This window comes from Schistocerca nitens, chromosome 3, assembly GCF_023898315.1.
Source record: "Schistocerca nitens isolate TAMUIC-IGC-003100 chromosome 3, iqSchNite1.1, whole genome shotgun sequence".
Classification (NCBI taxonomy): Eukaryota; Metazoa; Arthropoda; class Insecta; order Orthoptera; family Acrididae; genus Schistocerca; species Schistocerca nitens.
Genome location: NC_064616.1, coordinates 585,394,051 through 585,420,865, shown reverse-complemented (window position 1 = coordinate 585,420,865; position 26,815 = coordinate 585,394,051). Strand labels below are relative to the sequence as shown.

The window sequence follows — 26,815 nt, the reverse complement described above, 5'->3', positions numbered from 1 at the left end:
CCACCTCGGTGCTCTTCGAAAAGAGTAGGCTGTATGTTGGCATTGGATTCCATCCTCTTCCTTTCAATAGTAGTCGTGGTACTACTACTAGTAGTACTAGTAGTAATTTATTCGCCCAACGATCATTTTGCAATAACATAAAATCTCTCAATTTAAGGCAAGGAGAATATAAGTCATATACATAGACATAAGTATATGCTAAGGTGTTTAATGAGTAGAGGACAGGCCTTGCTGAACGAGCCATACTGACATTTGCCTGGAGTGTTTTAGGAAAACCACGTTAAATCTAAATCAGAATGCTTGGACGGACCTTGAGCCTCCATCCTCCCAAATCTGGGGTCAGTGCCTTAACAAATGGACTACAACATTCGGTTATATCTAACGTACAATTTTCTTATGTTTGTGCATACTTGAAACAAGTCAGCACAATAATATGAGAAATTGTAATACACTGTTCATATAGCCTCTCCACACTGCACACACAACACACAGATGTGGATAATTATAGGACTATGTCCATGCAGCCACACCTCTGCTACTTTCCTACTGCCCTCTGAAAAACAGAGTCTGAATCCCTTCGTGATAAGTAAGGTGTTGAGCTCAGAAAAATTGTGGGACATAAGTATTATTCACTAGAGATCATTTATTATTATTAATATTATTATTATTATTTCAGTCCCTACTCTGAGTTCTCTATGTAATCTTTCATAGGGTAATATGCATTATTTGAGAGGTACACTTCGATTACTTTCTTAAAGAAATGTATTTTAGTTATCTCTTTTATCCGCTTGGACAAATTATCATACAGTTTTGACCCCCCATATAAGATACTGTTTAGAATCTTTCACTTGTTTTTTCTTGGTGAACCTATGTCCAAATCGTCTCTAAAACGTTCCTTTCCGCCCGCGCACTCCTTTTAGCGGCGTGCAGTGTGCGAGACAAACTATGCGACGTACTGCTCTGCAGACTTTGTCGGAATTGTTGGTTGGCGGACTCGGGTTAACTCACTGCACTGCTACAAATATTCAGGGTATTGGGATATTTGGTATCTTAATGTGTACCCACTTCATTGTGTTAGTTCCTTTTTTTTCTGTGTCTAACAATCTTCCCCGCAAATTCATCACATAATTTACTACCTGTTGTTTTCTGCATGGTCATAACTGTGCCGTGAAGCGGACTACGCATGTCAGTATAAGCATTACCCACGCGTCCACACTTCAGTACCTGACCATCTTCCCAGGGGAAAAGAAACATTAATGGTTTGTTTGTGCCATGTGTACTTGGAAATGGTAAAAAGCCTTACAACATATACTCTTAATAGCTATAGTTATTAGTTTGCAAATGACGTAAATACTGATGTAATGTTGTCCATTACACTGTCCTCAATCATCAGTAGAATTATCTGCACGTACACGCCTCACATTCTGCATAATCAGTCTACATAAGGATTGCCAAGCTCGCTTTGTTTCGCGAGATGCGGTTAAAGCTGTCACTCTTCCCGCATCACTAGTCAGTTCCCTGTGGCAATCCAACTGTTTTCAAATTACTCTCAAAACGGATCACTGGACTGGAAGATTAGCACCACAAGCAATCACCACAGCGTCTCCAACCTGTTTGTAGCATCTCTCCCATGGAAAAAAAGAAAAAAAAAAAACAGGATAAGAGTTCAAAGTTAAAACGCACAGACAAAAACAGCGCAAGTTTTCTCTAGAAGAAATGGAGTTTACAATTTTTTGTAACACCTAGCTAAGTCCGCCTCGTTATTATTAAACATTACCTCGAGCAAGCTGATGTCCCCACGTTCTGATATGAGGCCTCAGCCCACCGAACAAGTGCTCGCCTACCAGCTCGTACCCTTGCTCACAGAAAGCTGGAAACGTCTCAATCCGTCACCCCTTTGCAGGAGATACACAACTGCCAACTCTTTTAGTTTTCCGTAGCGGAAGAACGAATTTATTTATCCCTGACGATCACTCTCTCTAGACTTCATACACGCAACACTTCCGAAACCTCAGCTCCACCCCATAGAGTCCACGACTCCCATCTTCCATCCTTAGTGCATTTTATCCCCAGAGAAGAATCCTATATCGCTCTATTTTAGCGTCATTAACAACACTAACAAGACACAATATTGTCAGACGTTACAACTGAAACTGGCCGCTAATAAATAATATGGGGAAACTGCACAATTTAGACGTAAGAATTCGTGGCAGGCATCCAAACAAACAATGTGAAGCGAAATTTTCTAAGTACAAAGTCACTGAGAAACATTAGAAGGCTTCAGCTATGGTGCACATGAGATCGGGTGTTACTCCGACTGCAGCATACTGCAGAAATGTGAGCAACTATCATACAATGCTATCGCAGGTGTACACTGGTTTGCTACAGCTAAGCGGCGAATCTACTATTTTGCTCATCATCATCCATAATACCATCAACACAATATTACATTACCTGATAAACATCCCAAACGCTGCTCTGAGTGAGAAACAGAATACTTATTTCGCCGTTTCAGTATATTTCGTTATCAACTACGGAAACAGGCCACAAAGTTTGGTTTCCAATTAATTATTATGCTCTGTGTCACTGAGGAAAATTAAATAATGACACTAAGAACTACGAAGGACGCGTGTCACCACTAATTATTTTTACCGAAAGTATGATAAAGGTTCTCTAGTGTCCTTTTACGAGAGCACGCTGAAAAGTAATGATTCTGAATTTTATTACGAGTCAACTCTTTGAGCTTTTTAAATAAAGCAAACTGTATTAACATTCTGAATCTTTATTCTTTATGTCTAGATATTTATTTCTCAGCATAGTCACGCTGGCAACGAAATATCTCCCAACGAGAGACCAGTTTGTTGGAGCCGTCACTGTAGAATGTTTGACTTCGTTGATGTGTTGATGGACCCACAACCTCACCTCTGCTTGCGCCGCTTCATCAATATCAAAGTGAAATCCTCGAGGGTGTACTTTAAGTTTTGGAAACAGATGAAAATCGGATGGAGCCAAGTCGAGGTTGTATGGAGGATGATCGATGACAGTGAACCCAAGGCGTCAGATTGTTTCAGATGTCGCAGTGCTCCTGTGTGATCTGGTATTGTCATGTTGAAGGAGACGGTGCTCTATGTGTGAAGGAACTATTCGAAGTTGTGCTTTCAGTTTTCTGATGATCTCGCAGTACCGTGCGGAGTTTATGGTGGTGCCTTTAGGCATGAATTCGAAATGCTCCACACAGTGAACATCTCAGAACACAGACTTTGTCTGTTGATGGCAGGGTCTTGAAAAGGTGAACCCAGTTTTCGTCACTTGTCACAATGTTGTTAAGGAGCCCTTCACCCTCACGCTCAAATCATGAAAAATATTGTTGACATGTGTCCAATCTTTTCCGTTTCATGTCAGGATTGAGTATCTGAGGCACCCACCGTCCACACATTTCTCTGTGCCGCAGATCTGCAACGATGACCTGTAGAAGCTCTTGTGATATGCCACACTTACCTGAGAACTATGTCTGTGTTATCTGGCCATTTTGTCTCATGAATTCATAAGCACGATTCCGCTGAGTCTCGTCGGTTGCCACATGCGGTCGTCCACTCTAAGCTCTGTCACACACGCTGAAGTTAGCACCACGATTTCCTTCATTAGAATCCAACAGAACACATTACTGATGTTGATACAATCATCAGCACACACAGATTTCGTGCTTCAATGGATTTAAATTGGTGGCACGTTTTCTACGGTTAGAAACTCGATTACAGCACTCTGTTTCTCCCGTACTGACTTAGTTACGTGGCACGCAGCCATGTTACACGCTACAACACGAAGCTCTCTGCCTGCAGAGGGCTGCAATTTGTATAATACCTCAATCGATATTGATTAACACAATAGAAAATTCTAAGACATTACTTTTCAGCACGCCCTCGTAGTTGACACGGTCCCGTCGACATCGCCTTAAAAACATTACTAAGAGTAGAACTTCATACCAAGTTTTATAAGATGGGTTCTGTTGTTTGAAAGCTTCTTCCGAATTGTTTTCAACCTTTTTGCTACATGATACCAACTCTTTGTGACGTGAGACCAATACTCAGGCTTCCACAACTTGTTTCAACAGCAGCTAATGTAGATAAGATAGGCATGTTATTGTTGATGGCTGTCAGACATTTTCATCATTACTAATTCTTATTAAATGACTTCAGTCCATCAGCTTGCTACTCTGTTTTAATAGGAGGTAGGAAAATTCTGACATAAAAAATTAAAGTTTCACCGTGAAATGCAGTTTTTGTCTTGCCAGCAGGTTAGTTAACTTTCAAACACGACAGAAAGGATTAAGAAACTTTTTGAGTATTTTAGTGTATACTTTCCGTAGGCTGTTTTTGGACTGTTAGAGTCCGGCTAGATTCCTAAAAAGGATTCGTAAACACCCGTGAACTTAATGATGTATGCACAGTACAAGTGAGAATGAACGTAGTACCGCATCTCGTGGTCGTGCGGTAGCGTTCTCGCTTCCCACGCCCGGGTTCCCGGGTTCGATTCCCGGCGGGGTCAGGGATTTTCTCTGCCTCGTGATGGCTGGGTGTTGTGTGCTGTCCTTAGGTTAGTTAGGCTTAAGTAGTTCTAAGTTCTAGGGGACTTATGACCACAGCAGTTGAGTCCCATAGTGCTCAGAGCCATGAACGTAGTACACAATGACGCGAGAAAAAATTAGTCAAACGGCAAGCAGAGTCTGCAAGGTTTATCGTAGCCTCTTGGTTTAGCTGAGTCACTTTTCTGGCAGATAATACCTCAAACCCAGTGTCTGAAAGAAAGTAAAATTATCGCACTCTGAAGTGTTAAATGTGTCTGAGATTATCACTTTTAAGCTCGTTAAGAGAGGAGCACAATTGAAGTAAGGGATTAAACGTTCATTCCGCTAATTTTTCGTCTAATTCCTCATGCAACATCCGGAAACTGGCATGGAACAATTTTGCTCGTGCATCCAACTGTTGTTAATGTAAACAATCATTCCTTTAATTGTCATCATCAAGAAAGTCTGTGATGAGAGGCAAATATACTTGTAACGCCGGAAATGCATATCCTTCTATTTCCATCATTGTACTATAAATTTTTTCCTTATTTCGTTACCTGAAGATATGACATTTCTGTGTCTTTATATATTGTAATTGTCTTACTCTTTGTATATATATATATATATATATATATATATATATATATATATATATACAGGGTGTTTCAAAAATGACCGGTATATTTGAAACGGCAATAAAAACTAAACGAGCAGCGATAGAAATACACCGTTTGTTGGAATATGCTTGGGACAACAGTACATTTTCAGGCGGACAAACTTTCGAAATTACAGTAGTTACAATTTTCAACAACAGATGGCGCTGCAAGTGATGTGAAAGATGTAGAAGACAACGCAGTCTGTGGGTGCGCCATTCTGTACGTCGTCTTTCTGCTGTAAGCGTGTGCTGTTCACAACGTGCAAGTGTGCTGTAGACAACATGGTTTATTCCTTAGAACAGAGGATTTTTCTGGTGTTGGAATTCCACCGCCTAGAACACAGTGTTGTTGCAACAAGACGAAGTTTTCAACGGAGGTTTAATGTAACCAAAGGACCGAAAAGCGATACAATAAAGGATCTGTTTGAAAAATTTCAGCGGACTGGGAACGTGACGGATGAACGTGCTGGAAAGGTAGGGCGACCGTGTACGGCAACCACAGAGGGCAACGCGCAGCTAGTGCAGCAGGTGATCCAACAGTGGCCTCGGGTTTCCGTTCGCCGTGTTGCAGCTGCGGTCCAAATGACGCCAACGTCCACGTATCGCCTCATGCGCCAGAGTTTACACCTCTATCCATACAAAATTCAAACGCGGCAACCCCTCAGCGCCACTACCATTGCTGCACGAGAGACATTCGCTAACGATATAGTGCACAGGATTGATGACGGCGATATGCATGTGGGCAGCATTTGGTTTATTGACGAAGCTTATTTTTACCTGGACGGCTTCGTCAATAAACAGAATTGGCGCATATGGGGAACCGAAAAGCCCCATGTTGCAGTCCCATCGTCCCTGCATCCTCAAAAAGTACTGGTCTGGGCCGCCATTTCGTCCAAAGGAATCATTGGCCCATTTTTCAGATCCGAAACGATTACTGCATCACGCTATCTGGACATTCTTCGTCAATTTGTGGCGGTACAAACTGCCTTAGACGACACTGCGAACACCTCGTGGTTTATGCAAGATGGTGCCCGGCCACATCGCACGGCCGACGTCTTTAATTTCCTGAATGAATATTTCGATGATCGTGTGATTGCTTTGGGCTATCCGGAACATACAGGAGGCGGCGTGGATTGGCCTCCCTATTCGCCAGACATGAACCCCTGTGACTTCTTTCTGTGGGGACACTTGAAAGACCAGGTGTACCGCCAGAATCCAGAAACAATTGAACAGCTGAAGCAGTACATCTCATCTGCATGTGAAGCCATTCCGCCAGACACGTTGTCAAAGGTTTCGGGTAATTTCATTCAGAGACTACGCCATATTATTGCTACGCATGGTGGATATGTGGAAAATATCGTACTATAGAGTTTCCCAGACCGCAGCGCCATCTGTTGTTGAAAATTGTAACTACTGTAATTTCGAAAGTTTGTCTGCCTGAAAATGTACTGTTGTCCCAAGCATATTGCAACAAACGGTGTATTTCTATCGCTGCTCGTTTAGTTTTTATTGCCGTTTCAAATATACCGGTCATTTTTGAAACACCCTGTATATATATATGCATCTTTGTCGATGTGTAATTGGTTTGTTTTGTAAATATTATTTGTATTTTTACGCTGGGTCTTGCCTAGGGAGAACCAAAGTGTTTAGCATCTTTGGTAGTGTTAACTCTGCCGCGTGGAGCGCGGGCAGAGCAGAGTCTGGCGGATTTAGCAGCATGTAATTGCGCTCGACTTGCTATGATAGTTTCTGGCACGGTGTCGCGGACGGGAAACATTAGCAGGCACACATCAAGAGCCCGTTTCGCCTGGTGACCGTGTCGAGAAGAAGGCGCGCCAACATCCAGCTTCTGCAACAGCTACGGCCGACAATGAGTGATTGTCGCCACCTCCCAGATCGACGACTTCAAACCTTCAATCAACCAACAAGGAAGACTGAGAGCACGTAAAGTTTTAGAACTGTATGGCAGACCTCAGCTTTTCAAACTATTCCATTAAAATCACTAAAATACAGCAACATAGCATGAACCTTTGTTACTCATTGTCCCAATTGCATTACCAATAATTTTATTTAAAAAAAACAGATAAAGTGTCACTAGAAGCCTTCCTAAGAGACAATCTCCATTCCTTCCGAACTGACTACGCAAATGTAGACGAGATGTGGCTCAAATTCAAAGATATAGTAGCAACAGCAATTGAGAGATTCATACCTCATAAATTGGTAAGAGATGGAACTGATCCCCCATGGTACACAAAACAAGTCCGAACACTGTTGCAGAGGCAACGGAAAAAGAATGAGAAGTTCAGAAGAACGCGAAATCCCGAACATTGGCTAAAATTTACAGACGCGTGAAATTTGGCACGGACTTCAATGCGAGATGCCTTTAATAGGTTCCACAACGAAACATTGTCTCGAAATTTGGTAGAAAATCTGAAGAAATTCTGGTCGTATGCATAGTACACAAGGGGCAAGACGCAGTCAATACCTTCGCTGTGCAGTGCCGATGGTACTGTTATCGACGACTGTGCCGCTATAGCAGAGTTATTGAACGCAGTTTTCCGAAATTCCTTCACCAGGGAAGACGAATGGAATATTCCAGAGTTTGAAACACGAACAGCTGCTAGCATGAGTTTCTTAGAAGTAGATACCTTAGGGGTTGCGAAGCAACTCAAATCGCTTGATATGGGCAAGTTTTCAGGTCCAGATTGTATACCGATTAGGTTCCTTTCAGATTACGCTGATACAATAGCTCCCTACTTAGCAATCATATACAACCGCTCGCTCACCGATAGATCTGTACCTACAGATTGGAAAATTGCGCAGGTCGCACCAGTGTTTAAGAAGGGTAGTAGGAGTAATCCATCGAACTACAGACCTATATCATTGACGTCGGTTTGCAGTAGGGTTTTGGAGCATATACTGTATTCAAACATTATGAATCACCTCGAAGGGAACGATCTATTGATACGTAATCAGCATGGTTTCAGAAAACATCGTTCTTGTGCAACGCAGCTAGTTCTTTATTCGCACGAAGTAATGGCCGCTATCGACAGGGGATCTCAAGTTGATTCCGTATTTCTAGATTTCCGGAAAGCTTTTGACACCATTCCTCACAAGCGACTTCTAATCAAGCTGCGGGATTATGGGGTATCGTCTCAGTTGTGCGACTGGATTCTTGATTTCCTGTCAGGAAGGTCGCAGTTCGTAGTAATAGACGGCAAATCATCGAGTAAAAGTGAAGTGATATCAGGTGTTCCCCAGGGAAGCGTCCTGGGACCTCTGCTGTTCCTGATCTGTATAAATGACCTGGGTGACAATCTGAGCAGTTCTCTTAGGTTGTTCGCAGATGATGCTGTAATTTACCGTCTAGTAAGGTCATCCGAAGACCAGTATCAGTTGCAAAGTGATTTAGAAGAGATTGCTGTATGGTGTGGCAGGTGGCAGTTGACGCTAAATAACGAAAAGTGTGAGGTGATCCACATGAGTTCCAAAAGAAATCCGTTGGAATTCGATTACTCGATAAATAGTACAATTCTCAAGGCTGTCAATTCAACTAAGTACCTGGGTGTAAAAATTACGAACAATTTCAGTTGGAAAGACCACATAGATAATATTGTGGGGAAGGCGAGCCAAAGGTTGCGTTTCACTGGCAGGACACTTAGAAGATGCAAGAAGTCCACTAAAGAGACAGCTTACACTACACTCGTTCGTCCTCTGTTAGAATATTGCTGCGCGGTGTGGGATCCTTACCAGGTGGAATTGACGGAGGATATCGAAAGGGTGCAAAAAAGGGCAGCTCGTTTTGTATTATCACGTAATAGGGGAGAGAGTGTGGCAGATATGATACGCGAGTTGGGATGGAAGTCATTAAAGCAAAGACGTTTTTCGTCGCGGCGAGATCTATTTACGAAATTTCAGTCACCAACTAACTCTCTCTTCCGAATGCGAAAATATTTTGTTGAGCCCAACCTACATGGGTAGGAATGATCATCAAAATAAAATAAGAGAAATCAGAGCTCGTACAGAAAGGTTTAGGTGTTCGTTTTTCCCGCACGCTGTTCGGGAGTGGAATGGTAGGGAGATAGTACGATTGTGGTTCAATGAACCCTCTGCCAAGCACTTAAATTTGAATTGCAGAGTAATCATGTGTATGTAGACGTAGATGTTCCTTCCTTTTCCGAAATGAACTCGAGTGTCGTTGAAATTCAAACGCCAGCATTAAAGTAATATCATTCGATTTTACTGCTTTAATTGCAAAGTTCAGTTAAGGTACTCATAGCTGGCTACAATATTTAGATTACACAAGCACAAATTAAGAGTGCGAGTTTTGTCACCATATTTTAGCTTACCTGTGACTACAGCTCAGCTTGGTACGTACGAAATTTTACTATTGTTAATTGTTCAGAATCATTTAATTCAGGTTCAAAGTTAAATCTCTTATTTCTAAATTGCGTAGATTCAAGTAGCTTTTGAAATAATTGTTGAGGTAGCCCAAGACTAACCTTGTTTTATTGAATTTCGTAGTGCTTTAGAAACAAAGTTTACTATTAATTTCAGTCACTAAATTAACTTTCAATTTTCCGGTTTTATTAATTCTTTTGCTAAATTATGTCAGAGTGTAGCGACATTTATTACTTCTGACAAACATTTAGTTTTCACACAACACGTGTCAACCTTCAGTTGCCACGCTTTTAGTGCTAATTATATGAGCAATAACCTTTCTTTTTCAGTTATTATAGTAGTTGTCCATAGGAATGGCGACCGTAATTTTCCCCAAATCTGAAATATCTAATTAACGCCAGTTAATTGTTAACGTAACGACCGCACATTTACTTTCTTTATTAACTTTACCCCTTTTTAAAATTAATTTCCACCAGTTTCGTTTGCATTTTTCCTTTCATTTAGATGTAACCCTTTCCTCCCTCTTTACTGACAGATTAACTTCGGTGACGACTGTTTTTCCCAAATTTCCATTAGGTACACGCGGTTTAATTTTTACTGTCATTAAGGTCGATAAGTGATGGGGAGGTTACATACTGATCACGTCGCCTGGAGAGGAATTACTGCTAATCAGACACACGCAAGGTGTATGTAGTATCAGTGAGCATGCTGTCCGTGTGTAGAATGGGGAGGGCGCGTGATGTATCTGGGTTTGACCGAGGGCAGATTCTGATGGCCTGGAGGCTCGGCACGAGCATATCGGAAACTGCACGAATTGTCGTGTGTTCGAGGACCGCTGTGGTGAGTGTATCCAATACATGGCAAAACCAAGGAGAAACCACGTCCAGAAGTCGTGGGGTTGGGCGGTCGCCCCTCGTTACAGATGTCGGACGTCATAGGTTGGGCAAACTGGTAAAACAGGACAGGCGGCGAAGTGGGATGAAACTAACATCAGACTTTAATGCTGGAAAGAGTACAAGCGTGTCTGAACACACAAAGTGGCAAACACTTCTAACGATGGGTCTCCGCAGCCGACGAGAACGTGATGCTAATCCTGAGCAGCCCATTCTGGATGTTGTTGGGCCCATCTGTTCTGCGCTCAGTGGTGTCGTGCTTGCAAAGATGGACCTCGCCGTGGATGTCGGGAGTGAATTTGCGCATCATACAGCCTACTGCCGCAGTGGTTAGACACTGGACTCGCATTCGGGAGGACGACGGTTCAATCCCGCGTCCGGCCATCCTGATTTAGGTTTTCCGTGATTTCCCTAAATCACTCCAGGCAAATGCCGGGATGGTTCCTCTGAAAGGGCACGGCCGACTTCCTTCCCCACCCTTCCCTAATCCGATGAGACCGATGACCACGCTGTCTGGTCTCCTTCCCCAAACCAACCAATCAACCAGCCTACTGCTCACAGTTTAAGTAGTAACACGACGTCCTGTGGCTGCACGAAAAGCATTATTCAACATGGTGGCGTTGCTGTGAGGGTTCCTCCGAGCCATAATTCATAGGTAGCGGTCATACACTGCAGTAGTGGCCCTTGGGCGGCTTGAGCGAGGCATGTATCTACAGTTCCTGTCTCTCTGTATCTCCTCCATGTCCGAACAACATCGCTTTGGTTCACTCCGAGACGCTTGTACACTTCCCTTGTTGAGAGCACTTCCTGGCACAAAGTAACTGTGGTGTCACCGACAGACACCACACTTGCTAGGTGGTAGCTTAATCGGCCGCGGTCCATTAGTACATGTCGGACCCGCGTGTCGCCACTGTCAGGATCGCAGACCGAGCGCCACCACAAGGCAGGTCTCGAGAGACGTACGAGCACTCGCCCCAGTTGTACGGACGACATTGCTAGCGACTACACTGACGAAGCCTTTCTCTCATTTGCCGAGAGACAGTTAGAATAGCCTTCAGCTAAGTTAATGGCTACGACCTAGCAAGGCGCCATTAACCATTTGTAACGTTGCATGTACCTCAAGATAGAGTCTCACTTGTATCATCCAGAATGCTGTATAACAAATGACAATATAAAAGTTAAGTGTTCTAGTAGCTACGTTCTTTTCTTTATCACATTCATCACGTATCCTGTTCCAGACTTCGCGCCAGTCGGCGTGTGTGTACGTGTGTCCTTTCGGCTACTTCACTGTGGACTGGCTGCCTTAACAGTCCACTACAGTAACAATGCAGACGCGATCGAACCGCGGATTGACCGTCTAGGTATGGTTGAACTACAGACAACACGAGCCGTGTACCTGCTTCCTGGTGAAATGAGTGGAACTGATCGGCTGTCGGACCCCTTCCGTCTAATAGGCGCTGCTCATACATTGTTGTTTACATCTTTAGGCGGGTTTGCCGACATCTCTGAACACTTAAAGGGACTGTGTCTGTGATACAACATCCATCGTCAACGTTTGTCTTCAGGAGTTCTGGGAACCGGGGTGATGCAAAACTTTTTTTGATGTGTGTAGTTAGTGCTACTGCACCCACTAACAAGAAGAGGAATAGAGTAATTTTCCTTATGCAACTTAACTTGTGCATTTAAGACTGGCATTTTAGGATTCATCATTAAAAGTCTTTCTTTTTCCATTTAGAATCCAAAACTACGACGGAATCGTCAACAACATCTCTAATGTCTTTCGCAAATCCCGAAAGTGGAATTCTGTCAACCTGTAAAGTTTTATATTTCTTCGAACTACGATCCTGAAGCTGTCAATAAGTTAGTCCGCAAATAAAAAATACTGTTTCCTTCAATCGTGATTCACACACCACTCACGAACTAAATTTCAACAGTCTGCTCAATCGGAAGTACCCTAAATTTTGCACTACACGTTACATGCTCCAGTGCTCCACGAATGCACCGAAACAGCAATATAAACGGGAAAATGGCTAATATTTATAAAAAAGTTTCTGCCCTTCCGCTTACTTGAGGCTGATGAGTTACAGGCATACTAGTTTCCATTTCGACATGACTTGAGGTAATCTATACGGGTACTTGAAAGAAACAGTGTATATTTTTATTTTCTGATTTTATCAGAATTTAACGGCTCGTCAATGACGAAATCATTATAGACGGAACCCTAACTCAGTTTTGGGTAGATGGGGACTTGGCAGTGATCTTCCAGAAGAAATCTGTGCGACAAACGAAATATCTAAATCAGGATGAATAGGCAGAGATTTGAACCTTGTTTCTTCAGAATACTAGCCCTGCGAGTTAAACAATGCCACAATTCATCTGATCCTCTTAAGTTTCCTAACTTCAATAGACTACCGCTCACCACTCTCTTGGCAGACAATTGCCGTTCACTTTTCGACGGGGAAATCTCAAGAGAGGAGAACAATAGGCCTATTAAGGATCCAATTGTTGTCCCGAGTAAGGTGATTAGGTAAGAACATTTAAACTACTTCCGGAAATTAAAGCAAAATGCGTGTTGATGAAATTTTCCAGAAGGGAAGAAAAAAAAATCTGGTTCAGTGCCTCTTCGATCTAAAGTTTGTTAGAGACATGATGTAATAGTAATAACAATCTGTGTACCACTTTTACAAGGATACTGGACATGTCGTGGTATTGCAATTTAAGAACAACAAAAATAACATAATTAAAATATACAAGCATTTAAATGCTTGCTGGCTTAGGTTGACAAGGATAGGACAGGTAGTCGGGCGGCGCCGTGTAGTGGGAAGCATCCCCACATTTCTCTGAAGTAATTTAGGGAAATCACAGGAAACCTAAATCAGGATGACCGGATGAATACTGAAACCTCCACTCCCCCGAATACTAGGCTAGCCTGTTTAAAACAGTGCTACCTCATTCGGTTTATCCCTAGTGTATAAAACTGTTTTGTAAAGAAGTTATTTAATAATGTGAAGTGTTAGTGCTACACTGAGAATTAATTTTTCACTCCCAGTCACTGCTCACACTACACAAGCCTTATTTCAGAACGTAACACAACACACTACAGCTGACATCAGGACTACAGAGACGATTCCAGAATGAGATTTTCACTCTGCAGCGGAGTGTGCGCTGATATGAAACTTCCTGTCAGATTGAAACTGTGTGCCGCACCGAGACTCGAACTCGGGACCGTCGCCTTCCGCGGGCAAGTGCTCTCCCAACTGAGCTACCCAAGCACGGCTCACGAGCCCTCCTCACAGATTAAATTCTGTCAGTACCTCGTCTCCTACCTTGCAAACTTCACAGAAGCTCTTCTGCGAACCTTTCAGAAGGCAAAGGTCCCGAGTTCGAGTCTCGGCCCGGCACACAGTTTTAATCTGCCAGGTAGTTTCTTACAGAGACGATGTTTGGCTTCCATTTTGTTTACCATAACTTTCCATCTGCTAGCCTGAAAAACCGAATCAGCATCTTTCTATAACAAGAGAGATAAGAAAAGAAAAAAAAGGAGAAAAAAAAACAGTCTGAAAGTGTTATGTGAAATAATTCGAGTTTTATTATTACTGTCACTATTATTATTATTATCATTGTTGTTGTTATTTACTTGTGTTACTTTTATACCAGCCCCCTACACCGTGTTGTCTAAGTAATCCTCCACTTTTTTGAACGTATTGCTTACCTTTATGCTTTCTTACCTGCCTTTTTAGCTAAGTTTCTTTTAGTTATCTTTTTAATCGCCTTGGTTAATTTATTGTGCAGTTTTATTCCTTAGTTGAAACTGCTGTTTGTGAGTTTCATATTTATTCTTTCTTTGTAAAAGTAAGTTTAGTCTAGATCTTGTTCCATGGTCGTAGACAGAACTGTTTGCGAAGTAACTGTCAATTTTATTTTTTATATGCACAACTGATTGGTAAATATACTCACATGGTATAATTAAAATCGATAGTGTTTTGAACAATCTGTGCAATGAACTAGATTACTATTTTTAATTATTATTTTAAAGCTCTTTTCTGTGATTTGAAAACTGTTCATATTTTGCACGTTTGTTCCCAGAAAAGAATTCCGCTGCTAAGAATGGAGTGTATAATCTGAATAGTACGGAGATGGCTGCTCCACACTGATTGTAAGTCCATAACACACTGAAGACATTCTGTTCTCAAGTATCTACGTGCGTTCACACTACTTAACTGAGAGTCAACAGATGTTTCCAGAAATTTTTCTGATTGTTACATAGTGTATAGTGATGCCTTCTACATTTCATTTAATAGTGTTACTTTTCTCTTCAATCTGAAATGTATGGCATTTGTTTTTTTTCTGTTACATGTAACTTTATTAAATATTGACCACTTATAAACTTAACAGAGTGTTCCTTTTTTTGGCTGTAAGGAGTTCTCTTGTTTTCTCAGTGACTATAGACTGCTGCCATAAGGAAAGACTTGTTTCCCCATGACTAATACTACTGGGTTCAAATGGTTCAAATGGCTCTGAGCACTATGGGACTTAACTTCTGAGGTCATCAGTCCCCTAGAACTTAGAACTACTTAATCGTAACTAACCTAAGGACATCACACAAATCCACGCCCGAGGCAGGATTCGAACCTGCGATCATAGCGGTCGCGCGGCTCCAGACTGTAGCGCCTAGAACCGCTCGGCCACTCCGGCTGGCTACTACTGGGGAGGTCACTGATGTATATAAGGAACAGTATTCATCCTAATATGCTACTGTGAGAAACACTTATGTTTATTTATTGCAGTTTTAATAGGTGTTTTACTAACAGTTTAGTATTATTTGTGTTGTCACTACTCTTCACAACGTTCATAAACCTATCATTAGACACAGGCGCAAATACACACTGATCAATAATGGGGCAGGAAACATTCCACGGCCTTCTGAGGGAACCATATTTCCAGTCACGTGAAGTGATTGAGGAAATACCGCGAAAAAGCCAAACCGCAGTGACAGGAAGGGGAGGTGAACGTCGCTCGTCCACGAGAAGAGGCCAGTGTGTTAACCACTGCGCCACCTACCTCAATAAGGTTGTAGGAAGCAGTGTCATGAAACTTACTGTCATCCAGTGCGGATGACCTTGATACGACTAACAAATGACGGACCAGTGACGTGCTTATGGTTAAGATCATAAGGCTGAATCGATGCTAAACTACCGCGATTGTACTAGAACTCAGAAGGTGCAATGTCCACCGTAGCTGAGCGAGGAGCAGTCTTCTAATCCCACTCAGACCATCCTGAATGGGATTATTCACCGCTTCAGAAGAATATCGAGATGGTTTCTTCAACAGGTCTCGGTTAGATCCACCCTCTCAACTTGGTCTGAGTTTGTGCTCTATTTGTAATGTTCTCATTGTCGACGGGATAATTTACACAACCTTCCTTATTCAGTTCACATTCAGGGTCGCAATACAAGCTGGTAAAATGATGTTAAGAGTAGATGTATATCGAAAAACACGTAATCATTTTTTTCCTTTTTCTCAAGTGATTTTCTTGAAGAAAGCTATCCACATCCTGCCGGATGGTTTTCTGCGTGACAAAAACGGTGTTGTGTTATCATGTAATGCGGCTTTACGATAACTATACTTCCGTAAAGTGCCATTACATGTTCTAAGCAAATTTTTTAAGGCCCAGCGCGGAGCTTCGAAATTTGTTCGACTAGGTCTCCAGTCAGTATTTCACTGTGTTAATCTGGAAAGAGCTCCGTATCTGAAAATTTTCTAGTAATCCTAATGTCAAAAGATAATACTAAATAACGACGCAGGACAGTCGGATTAATCGAAAAAATTGAAAGTGGGGAGTTTCATATAACTGAACTAAAAAAGAATTTGTGGTGTTGTAAAATAAAGGTTAGGAACATAATGAAGTCCTGGGCAGTTACTTTTTGTCTTGTGTTAACAGCTCAACTTAGCTCCAATGTCTATGCAACTGAAGATACTTTAGGCTATTATTTATCAACGGCAAAAATTGTAGAAGATAAGATCAGCTAAAATTCAAGCAAAATAATTACTATTCCTGAAGATAACATGTGAGCTTAAACTGGTTCTTTGATGAAGTACGACCGAAAATCGGTCAAGCCTCAATACTCAGTCTAAGAACAGCACAGATATGCGAATCGACGTAGAAAGATGCCCATCAATCTAACAACGATCCGCCTCTCCAGTCTCGTTCGGAGAAGCTTACAAAGCAGAAAATTCTTTTCGAGGAATAAACAGAGGCGATGATTACAGTTCCACCTCCAGAGATCGCCAAGATGTGTGTGACTTAATAAAAGTGACAGAGCAGTAAGTTCTTAATTGTTTTCTTCAACATCAAAAGCTAAATGGTTGCTATGTAAGAAGGGACAGCGTTTTGCACTCTGACGTTCAAATTTGTTCACTTTTACGTCAGGGCACGGCTGTTGTCGATATGAGAGGAGGGTGAATTGAGAAAGGGAAAAAACCATTGATAATCACCAGCTCAGCTGCTAAAATCTATTGATAGCGAGCTGTAGATAATCCTTTTAGACAGTGAGGTTTTACAGGGTGTACGATGTTCATTGTTTGCTCCGTGGTTGTTGACTGCATAGGCCAACTTGAGTGGGGGTCTTGAGAGAAATCACGTTTTATCAGTCACATTGACATTAAAAGCAAGGAAATAGGGATAAGCAGGTCATATTCTTTATTGCTGATGCTTATAAACAGTAAGGACGTAACACGAAGTACGTTTGCAGCCTCTCTTCAAACAATACATACGTATGAGACTTCAGCTTGTAGTACTTCTACGTTTGTAATTATAAAATCACTGTTTTTCATTTCATCTTCTAGTTGTGAGCGTGATAACTGTTCTCCGATGAAGCACGACATTAAAGGGAAACGGCGAATGTTCCACGCTAATCACAAAGTCAATATGCACCGAAGCGCCTAAGAAACTGGTATAGGCATGTGCATTCAAATACAGAGATATATAAACAGGCAGAATACGGCGCTGCGGTCGGCAACGTCTATATAAGACACGAGTCTGGCGCAATTGCTAGATTGGTTACTGCTGCTACAATCGCAGATTATCAAGATTTAAGTGACTTTGAACATGGTGCTATAATCGGCGCACGAGCGATATGACACAGCATCTCCGAGGTAGCGATGAAGTGAAGATTTTCCCCTACGACCATTTCACGAGTGTACCGTCAATATCAGGAATCCGGTAAAACATCAAATCTCAGACATCGCTGGGGCCGGAAAAAGATTCTACAAGAACGGAACCAACGACGACTGAAGAGAATCGTTCAACGTGACAAAAGTGCAACCCTTCCGCAAATTGCTGCAGATTTCAATGCTGGGCCATCAACAAATGTCAGCGTGCGAACCATTTAACGAAACATCATCTATATGGGCTTTCGGAGCCGAAGATCCACTCGTGTACCCTTGATGACTGCACGACAACACCGAGACTGGACTGTTGATGACTGGAAACACGTTGCCTGTGGTAGGACGAGTCTCATTCCAAATTGTATCGAGCAGATGGACGTGTACGGGTATGGAGACAACCTCATGAATCCATGGACCCTGCACGTCGGCAGGGGAATGTTCAAGCTGGTGGAGGCTCTGTAATGGTGTGAGACGTGTGCAGCTGGAGTGATACGGGACCCTTGATTCGTCTAATTACGACTCTGACAGGTGACACGTACGTAAGCATCCTGTGTGACCACCTGTATCCATTCATGTCCATTTGGCATTCCGACGGACTTGGGCAATTCCAGCAGGACAATGCGACATCCTACACGTCCCAAATTGCTCCAGGAACATTCTTCTGAAAACACTTCTGCTGGCCATCAAACTCCCCAGACATGAACATTATTGAGCATGTCTGGGATGCCTCGTAACGTGCTGTTCACAAGAGATATCCACTTCTCGTACTCTTACGGATTTATCGACAGTTATGCAGGATTCATGGTGTCAGTTCCCTCCAGAACTACTTCAGACATTAGTCGAGTCCATCCACGTCATGTTGAGGCATTTGTGCGTTCTGGCGTGGGCCCTGCACGATATTAGGTAGGTGTACCAGATTCTTTAGCTTTTCAGCGTATTAGACCCTCACGAAAATATTACGTCAGTTTCGTTACGGGGGTCGTATTTTTGGAGTATTATTTGTATTAGTTACTCGATTCTGTGATTAAGCATTTCGTATCACTTCTTAGAACTGTCGTATTTGGAGAGTAACGTCCCTTCCATAGACAGCTCGTCGCAGAGATGTGTGTCAACTGCAAACGCAGTGTAGTTGAGAGCACCCTTTTGTTTTCTTGTCTTGTCAGTAACGGAACTCTGCAACCGGCAGTCCATCTGACGGGCTATTTCGCTGCTTTTCATCATAACGCGCTTTTATCTATTTGGCAGTGTTGAAGTCAATTCTATTACTGCTTCTGTTACTTTGCGCCTTTACTTTCGGTTGGACTTTGCACGCTGTTTTTCCCTATGACATTAACAGGATACTTTTCACTACTCCATCATAATATTGCAGAGCTACGGCGTCTGCATTCGATTCAATAGCCGAGAACCTCAGTAAAAGCTTTTCCGCCAGCACGTTGATCCATAATAATTTAATCATCAGGGAACGACTGTCAATCAGACCTGGTGACGTTACAATTACTGAACTAACGTCTTTGTTTTGCTTTATTTCGGTCTGTTAATTTTATTAGAAATCGAGTGAGGACAGACGTATAAATTAATTATCAGTTTGATGAAACTGAAAATATATAATGGATACTGATTAGTGGTAAGAGAACCGAGGGCCATTTTGCTGTTCGTCGTTAAATTTGTTTTAACTGGGAACACGAGATGGCTGTAGTCTCTAAACGTTTCAGTCGCCTCACACTTCAGTTCACGACGATTTTACCAGACAATTTCCAAAACTACTACAATGTAATCATAGAAAGTATTTTCATGCAACTAAACAAAAAATTGATATGTGCATTCTTAGTTGGGAATATTAATGTCTGTTGATTAATAAACAAACATTGTTTTCAAAATCGTTTTGAGTTTTATTTTGTAAGAAACTATGAATCACTTGCTGCCCCCTTTCCATAAAATTAATAAGAGTCCCTCTCACAGATTCTGGGTATGAGTTCACACCAAGTTAAGATAAGTTAAATGAATATGACTGTAGTATCAAAGAAGTCATACTTTACCTTGTTCGGCTTAATCACATTTCCAAACATCCAGTAAGAAAGCAACGTCACAAATGTGGATATTCTCTCGATGAAAACGATCGAAGATATTATGAAGGCTCTCAAATATGCAGACTGGACGATTTTGCTTATCTCCTTCCTGGAATAAAAATACCGCATGATTAGCTATTCATTGTATGTGGCAACTGCGTTGCGACTTCCCACTTAATTTCCAAATAATTTTTCTTTCGTAACACAGTCAGGAGCAAACGTATTTAAAAGCATTTTCAGTTACTTTACCTGTTTCCGGATTGTGTGAAGCAGTGGCACTAATTTTGACTTATTTATTGTTCGCTAACGGTCTACTGCATGGCTTAGTGAGTGCGGAAAAGACAGATAAAAATAGAAAAGTACAGGGCGCCTTCCTTGTTTGATCATAGGGTTTCCTTCTCTGGCGGTTAACTTGACTTTTATCTATGGAATTTTTTCGTATATGAAAGAAAACCGAAGTTACACAATGCCTCAAATCATATATCAGCTTATAACAGGCTGGGTGAGACAGTATACACATCAGAGATCCGTACTCAGTAAAGCATCTTGCTGCTGAAAACTATCGTTTGAAGTTCAGTTTTACTTTTTTTGGTTGGTTTCTCTAAAGACGTTGTCTACGTATTGTTTTAACATTAAGGTTTGGTGTTCTCCACACTGACAGCACTTACTTCACCCTCTATTTCGATACAAGTTGCTGCCTATTCCACTTTACAGAGCGGACAAATATATGCCTTTTGCGTTCTTGGTTGAGGTTTCTTGTCAACGAGCGACTGCACTGTCATTAGCTCGCTTCCCACAGATACTAAAGACGGTAGCCATTGGACGTGCGATTAGGAGGATGGGAAGACGATTAGAGTTTAATGCCCTGTCTACGTCGTGGTAACTGGAAATGTAGCACATGGTAGGATTTAGCAAGATGAGGAAGAAAGAGCCCATAAGACGAGTTCAAGCATTCAGCTCAAAACTATATGGGTACGACCCAAAGTACCTCCATGAAGATCGCCGTCAGGAATCCAGTGTCATTATAACTGTTCCACGATACTGTTCGACTAACTTACTTTTCGCATCAGCAGCTTCCGGAACGTTGTAAATTGCTCGTACGTGAAAGATGCTTAAATCAACAATTTTTACCATTTTATGAAGAGTAAATCGAAGAAATGGGTTTTCTATATCGCTTGTGGGCGTTGAACATAAAACTAGGCTATTACGTATATTTTGTTGTGATCAGTCCTGTGGTTGGGAGACTGACATAATGGTAATTATGGAGGTGATAAGATCTATGTCCTGATTCTGTGCTTGAAGGATTAAAATTTTTGAGCTGAAGTCTTTCCGAAGAAAAAAAAATTACGTCTGACTGCAGGTTTCATGGGAACTCAGCTGAATGCTAGTGTATCATTGGCACAATATTTCGTTAATGCACCTCCTAATATACTGAGTCGTCAGGTGAGATGCTCTCCTGGCCGTTTTGCCCTCCGACCCCTCCCATGATCTTCCTGTAGTTCTGTTGATATTCTTTTGTTTGCTGCCCTCTACCCATATCTGGACCCGATTTCGAAGAATTCTGTACGTTCGAAGAATGGAAAACGGTTGCCTTGACTCGCGAGCCGTGGTGCATGCTGGTACACATCTATGACATTATAAGGTGATATATGCCACTTGCCATCAGGGTACCGTCCTGGCGGGTAGTGGTTCGTTTGGGTACTGTTTATATGGGATAATGTGAGGCGTCTGACACATCATATTCACCTATTGGAGAATTATAAGGAAATGTACTGTACGATTATGCACATCTGTTTGTTCGCCCACAGTAGCCCACAAGAGAGCTGAGGCTTCACAATGACAAAGCAATAGATCAGAGCTCCAGAGTTCTGTCAGAATGGCGTGAGGAACGCTCCACGGACACGAGAGTGTATCTGTTACTCAGCTCCTGGACGCCTGGCCACAAAGCTGTTGTGCACATATAGAACGCCTTCGAGCGAGATGTCCAATTCCAACCAGTCAACGTGAGTTAAGCACTCATGTATCAGCACGGTTTCCCAACGCCATAGGTCTCTTGGAGTACATGCTACGATGCACTGCCGCCATTTTCAGGTCAATGGACGTGTTACACGCTACTAGGTAGCTGTCTCTAATTAAGCTGTTTGTAAACTTAAGTTAAGACCGGCAGTGAAATCTGCTAGTTTCTCTCTGTTAATTGTGAATATTCAGAATTTCTTGACTGTCTTCGTCCCTTAGCAACCTTATAAACTCGTTTCAAGTCACTATTCATTTTGTTCAGCTGATCTCCCAAGCCTTTTGCCTCTCTCAGAATTATGATGTCGTTGGCCAACTTCGAAGGTTTGATTTCTTCTCCCTGAATTTTAATTTCCTTTTTCTTGTTCGCAGAAAGTACGCGGCGGTTTCAATAAATAAAGCAACACTTTTTTCTGAAAGCAGGAATACTGGGAGGGGCAGTCGGTGGCAACGCCATACTGCTTCCCGCGCATGCATACCTCATTGGGCCATACAGATGGGACTCGAAAGGTGCGAGATCTGGAATGTAGGGTCGATGAGGAAGAACAGTCCAATGAAGTTTTGTCAGCTTCTCTTGGATGCGCAGACTTGTGTGAGGTCTTGCGTTGTCATGGAGAAGAAGAAGTTCTTTTGCATTTTTGTGTCGACAAACTCGCTGAAGTCGTTTCTTCAAATTCCTGATGGTAATACAATACAGTTCAGAGTTGATCGTTGCACCATGAGGGAGGACACCAAACAGGATAACCCTTCAGAGTCCCAGAAGACCGTCCCCATGACTTTACATGATGAGGGTGCAGCTTTGGACTTTTTCTTCGAAGGAGAGATGATTTGGCGCCACTCCATAGATTGATGTTTGGTTTCCGGTTCGAAGTGGTGAACCCACGTTTCATCGCATTTGACGATGTTCGAAGAAAGTTGTTACTATCAGCCTGGTAACGCGCAAGCAATTCCGCGAAGATGGCCCTTCATTGCTCTTTATGGTCTTCTGTTTGGCGGCGAGGTACCAAGCGGGCACACACTTCTGCGTACCCCACCTGGTGGACGAGTGTGTCATCACTACCAACAGAGACGTCCAGTTGAGCAACGAGGTGTTTGTGATCCATCGATCACGTCGAATGAGAGTGTCAGCACGTTCCAACCTTGCAGAAGTCACAGCAGTGTGCGGCCAGTCGGCACGCGAAAGATCGGACAGGTTTGCGCGACCTTGTTGCGATGATGACAGACGCCTCGCCCAACGACTCAGCGTACTTTTGTTCACTGTCCGGTCTCCGCTGACATTCTGCAAGCACCTATGAATATCTACGATGCTCTGGTTTTCCGCCAAAAGGACTTCAGTAACAGCTCTCTGCTTGGAACGCATCATTATTATAACCGCTATTTTGAATGCTACGTATAGCGCCACCACATACCGGAAGTTCTTGGATCTATAGGGGCTGAAGCAGAAATATTCCACTATGTCCCAAAGCAAATTCCACAGTTTTTCAGTCGAAATTGACCGAGAAAAAAAAAGTTCTGCATTACTTATTCGATGTCCCTCGTATATTCCATTTATTGTATCTTCATTTTGACCGAATTTTACAAATGCTTCGCCTTCCTCTATCCGATATCACGCTCAGTCCGTGGTCACATGCTTCTCTGGATTTGCCCATCGTTAAAATTCCATCCATGTGCTGTATAACGCATACTATGCGTTTATTCTTCTTTGATGAAGTGTATCAAGAATTTTTTGGGTACCAAAGTAAAGATCTAAGGAATTATACTTTTCATATGTTATGATACTTCCCCCATGAACCATGGACCTTGCCGTTGGTGGGGAGGCTTGCGTGCCTCAGCGATACAGATGGCCGTACCGTAGGTGCAACCACAACGGAGGGGTATCTGTTGAGAGGCCAGACAAACATGTGGTTCCTAAAGAGAGGCAGCAGCCTTTTCAGTAGTTGCAGGGGCAACAGTCTGGATGATTGACTGATCTGGCCTTGTAACATTAACCAAAACGGCCTTGCTGTGCTGGTACTGCGAACGGCTGAAAGCAAGGGGAAACTACAGCCGTAATTTTTCCCGAGGACATGCAGCTTTACTGTATGATTAAATGATGATGGCGTCCTCTTGGGTAAAATATTCCGGAGGTAAAATAGTCCCCCATTCGGATCTCCGGGCGGGGACTACTCAAGAGGACGTCGTTATCAGGAGAAAGAAAACTGGAATTCTACGGATCGGAGCGTGGAATGTCAGATCCCTTAATCGGGCAGGTAGGTTAGAAAATTTAAAAAGGGAAATGGATAGGTTAAATTTAGATATAGTGGGAATTAGTGAAGTTCGGTGGCAGGAGGAACAAGACTTTTGGTCAGGTGATTACAGGGTTATAAATACAAAATCAAATAGGGGTAAAGCAGGAGCAGGTTTAATAATGAATAAAAAAATAGGAGTGCGGGTTAGCTACTACAAACAGCATAGTGAACGCATTATTGTGGCCAAGAGAGACACAAAGCCCATGCCTACTACAGTAGTACAAGTTTATATGCCAACTAGCTCTGCAGATGATGAAGAAATTGATGAAATGTATGACGAGATAAAAGAAATTATTCAGGTAGTGAAGGGAGACGAAAATTTAATAGTCATGGGTGACTGGAATTCGGCAGTAGGAAAAGGGAGAGAAGGAAACATAGTAGGTGAATATGGATTGGGGGGAAGAAATGAAAGAGGAAGCCGCCTTGTAGAATTCTGCACAGAGCATAACTTAATCATAGCTAACACTTGGTTCAAGAATCATAAAAGAAGGTTGTATACCTGGAAGAATCCTGGAGATACTAATAGGTATCAGATAGATTATATAATGGTAAGACAGAGATTTAGGAACCAGGTTTTAAATTGTAAGACATTTCCAGGGGCAGATGTGGATTCTGACCACAATCTATTGGTTATGAACTGCAGATTGAAACTGAAGAAACTGCAAAAAGGTGGGAATTTAAGGAGATGGGACCTGGACAAACTGAAAGAACCAGAGGTTGTAGAGAGTTTTAGGGAGAGCATAAGGGAACAATTGACAGGAATGGGGGAAAGAAATACAGTAGAAGAAGAATGGGTAGCTCTGAGGGATGAAGTAGTGAAGGCAGCAGAGGATCAAGTAGGTAAAAAGACGAGGGCTAATAGAAATCCTTGGGTAACAGAAGAAATATTGAATTTAATTGATGAAAGGAGAAAATATAAAAATGCAGTAAATGAAGCAGGCAAAAGGGAATACAAACGTCTCAAAAATGAGATCGGCAGAAAGTGCAAAATGGCTAAGCAGGGATGGCTAGAGGACAAATGTAAGGATGTAGAGGCTTGTCTCACTAGGTGTAAGATAGATACTGCCTACAGGAAAATTAAAGAGACCTTTGGAGAAAAGAGAACCACTTGTATGAATATCAAGAGCTCAGATGGCAACCCAGTTCTAAGCCAAGAAGGGAAGGCAGAAAGGTGGAAGGAGTATATAGAGGGTTTATACAAGGGCGATGTACTTGAGGACAGTATTATGGAAATGGAAGAGGATGTAGATGAAGATGAAATGGGAGATAAGATACTGCGTGAAGAGTTTGACAGAGCACTGAAAGACCTGAGTCGAAACAAGGCCCCGGGAGTAGACAACATTCCATTAGAACTACTGATGGCCTTGGGGGAGCCAGTCATGACAAAACTCTACCATCTGGTGAGCAAGATGTATGAGACAGGCGAAATACCCTCAGACTTCAAGAAGAATATAATAATTCCAATCCCAAAGAAAGCAGGTGTTGACAGATGTGAAAATTATCGAACTATCAGTTTGATAAGTCACAGCTGCAAAATACTAACGCGAATTCTTTACGGACGAATGGAAAAACTGGTAGAAGCGGACCTCGGGGAAGATCAGTTTGGATTCCGTAGAAATGTTGGAACACGTGAGGCAATACTAACGTTACGACTTATCTTAGAAGAAAGATTAAGAAAAGGCAAACCTACGTTTCTAGCATTTGTAGACTTAGAGAAAGCTTTTGACAACGTTAACTGGAATACTCTCTTTCAAATTCTGAAGGTGGCAGGGGTAAAATACAGGGAGCGAAAGGCTATTTACAATTTGTACAGAAACCAGATGGCAGTTATAAGAGTCGAGGGGCATGAAAGGGAAGCAGTGGTTGGGAAAGGAGTGAGACAGGGTTGTAGCCTCTCCCCGATGTTATTCAATCTGTATATTGAGCAAGCAGTAAAGGAAACAAAAGAAAAATTCGGAGTAGGTATTAAAATTCATGGAGAAGAAATAAAAACTTTGAGGTTCGCCGATGACATTGTAATTGTGTCAGAGACAGCAAAGGACTTGGAAGAGCAGTTGAACGGAATGGACAGTGTCTTGAAAGGAGGATATAAGATGAACATCAACAAAAGCAAAACGAGGATAATGGAATGTAGTCAAATAAAATGGGGTGATGCTGAGGGAATTAGATTAGGAAATGAGACACTTAAAGTAGTAAAGGAGTTTTGCTAGTTAGGGAGTAAAATAACTGATGATGGTCGAAGTAGAGAGGATATAAAATGTAGACTGGCAATAGCAAGGAAATCGTTTCTGAAGAAGAGAAATTTGTTAACATCGAGTATAGATTTAAGTGTCAGGAAGTCGTTTCTGAAAGTATTTGTATGGAGTGTAGCCATGTATGGAAGTGAAACATGGACGATAACCAGTTTGGACAAGAAGAGAGTAGAAGCTTTCGAAATGTGGTGCTACAGAAGAATGCTGTAGATAAGGTGGGTAGATCACGTAACTAATGAGGAGGTATTGAATAGGATTGGGGAGAAGAGAAGTTTGTGGCACAACTTGACTAGAAGAAGGGATCGGTTGGTAGGACATGTTTTGAGGCATCAAGGGATCACAAATTTAGCATTGGAGGGCAGCGTGGAGGGTAAAAATCGTAGAGGGAGACCAAGAGATGAATACACTAAGCAGATTCAGAAGGATGTAGGTTGCAGTAGGTACTGGGAGATGAAGAATCTGGCACAGGATAGAGTAGCATGGAGAGCTGCATCAAACCAGTCTCAGGACTGAAGA

The 26,815-nt window shown here is 42.2% G+C and overlaps 1 protein-coding gene across 1 annotated transcript in view; it reads right to left on the bottom strand.

Moving 5' to 3' along the window:
* LOC126248500 (ATP-binding cassette sub-family C member 4-like) overlaps positions 1 to 26,815 on the bottom strand; it is a 289,894-nt gene that overhangs the window by 134,998 nt on the left and 128,081 nt on the right. Inside the window, exon 7 of the mRNA XM_049949538.1 lies at positions 19,717 to 19,855. Coding sequence (XP_049805495.1) covers positions 19,717 to 19,855 — 139 coding nt within the window. The remainder of the gene's footprint in view (positions 1 to 19,716; positions 19,856 to 26,815) is intronic.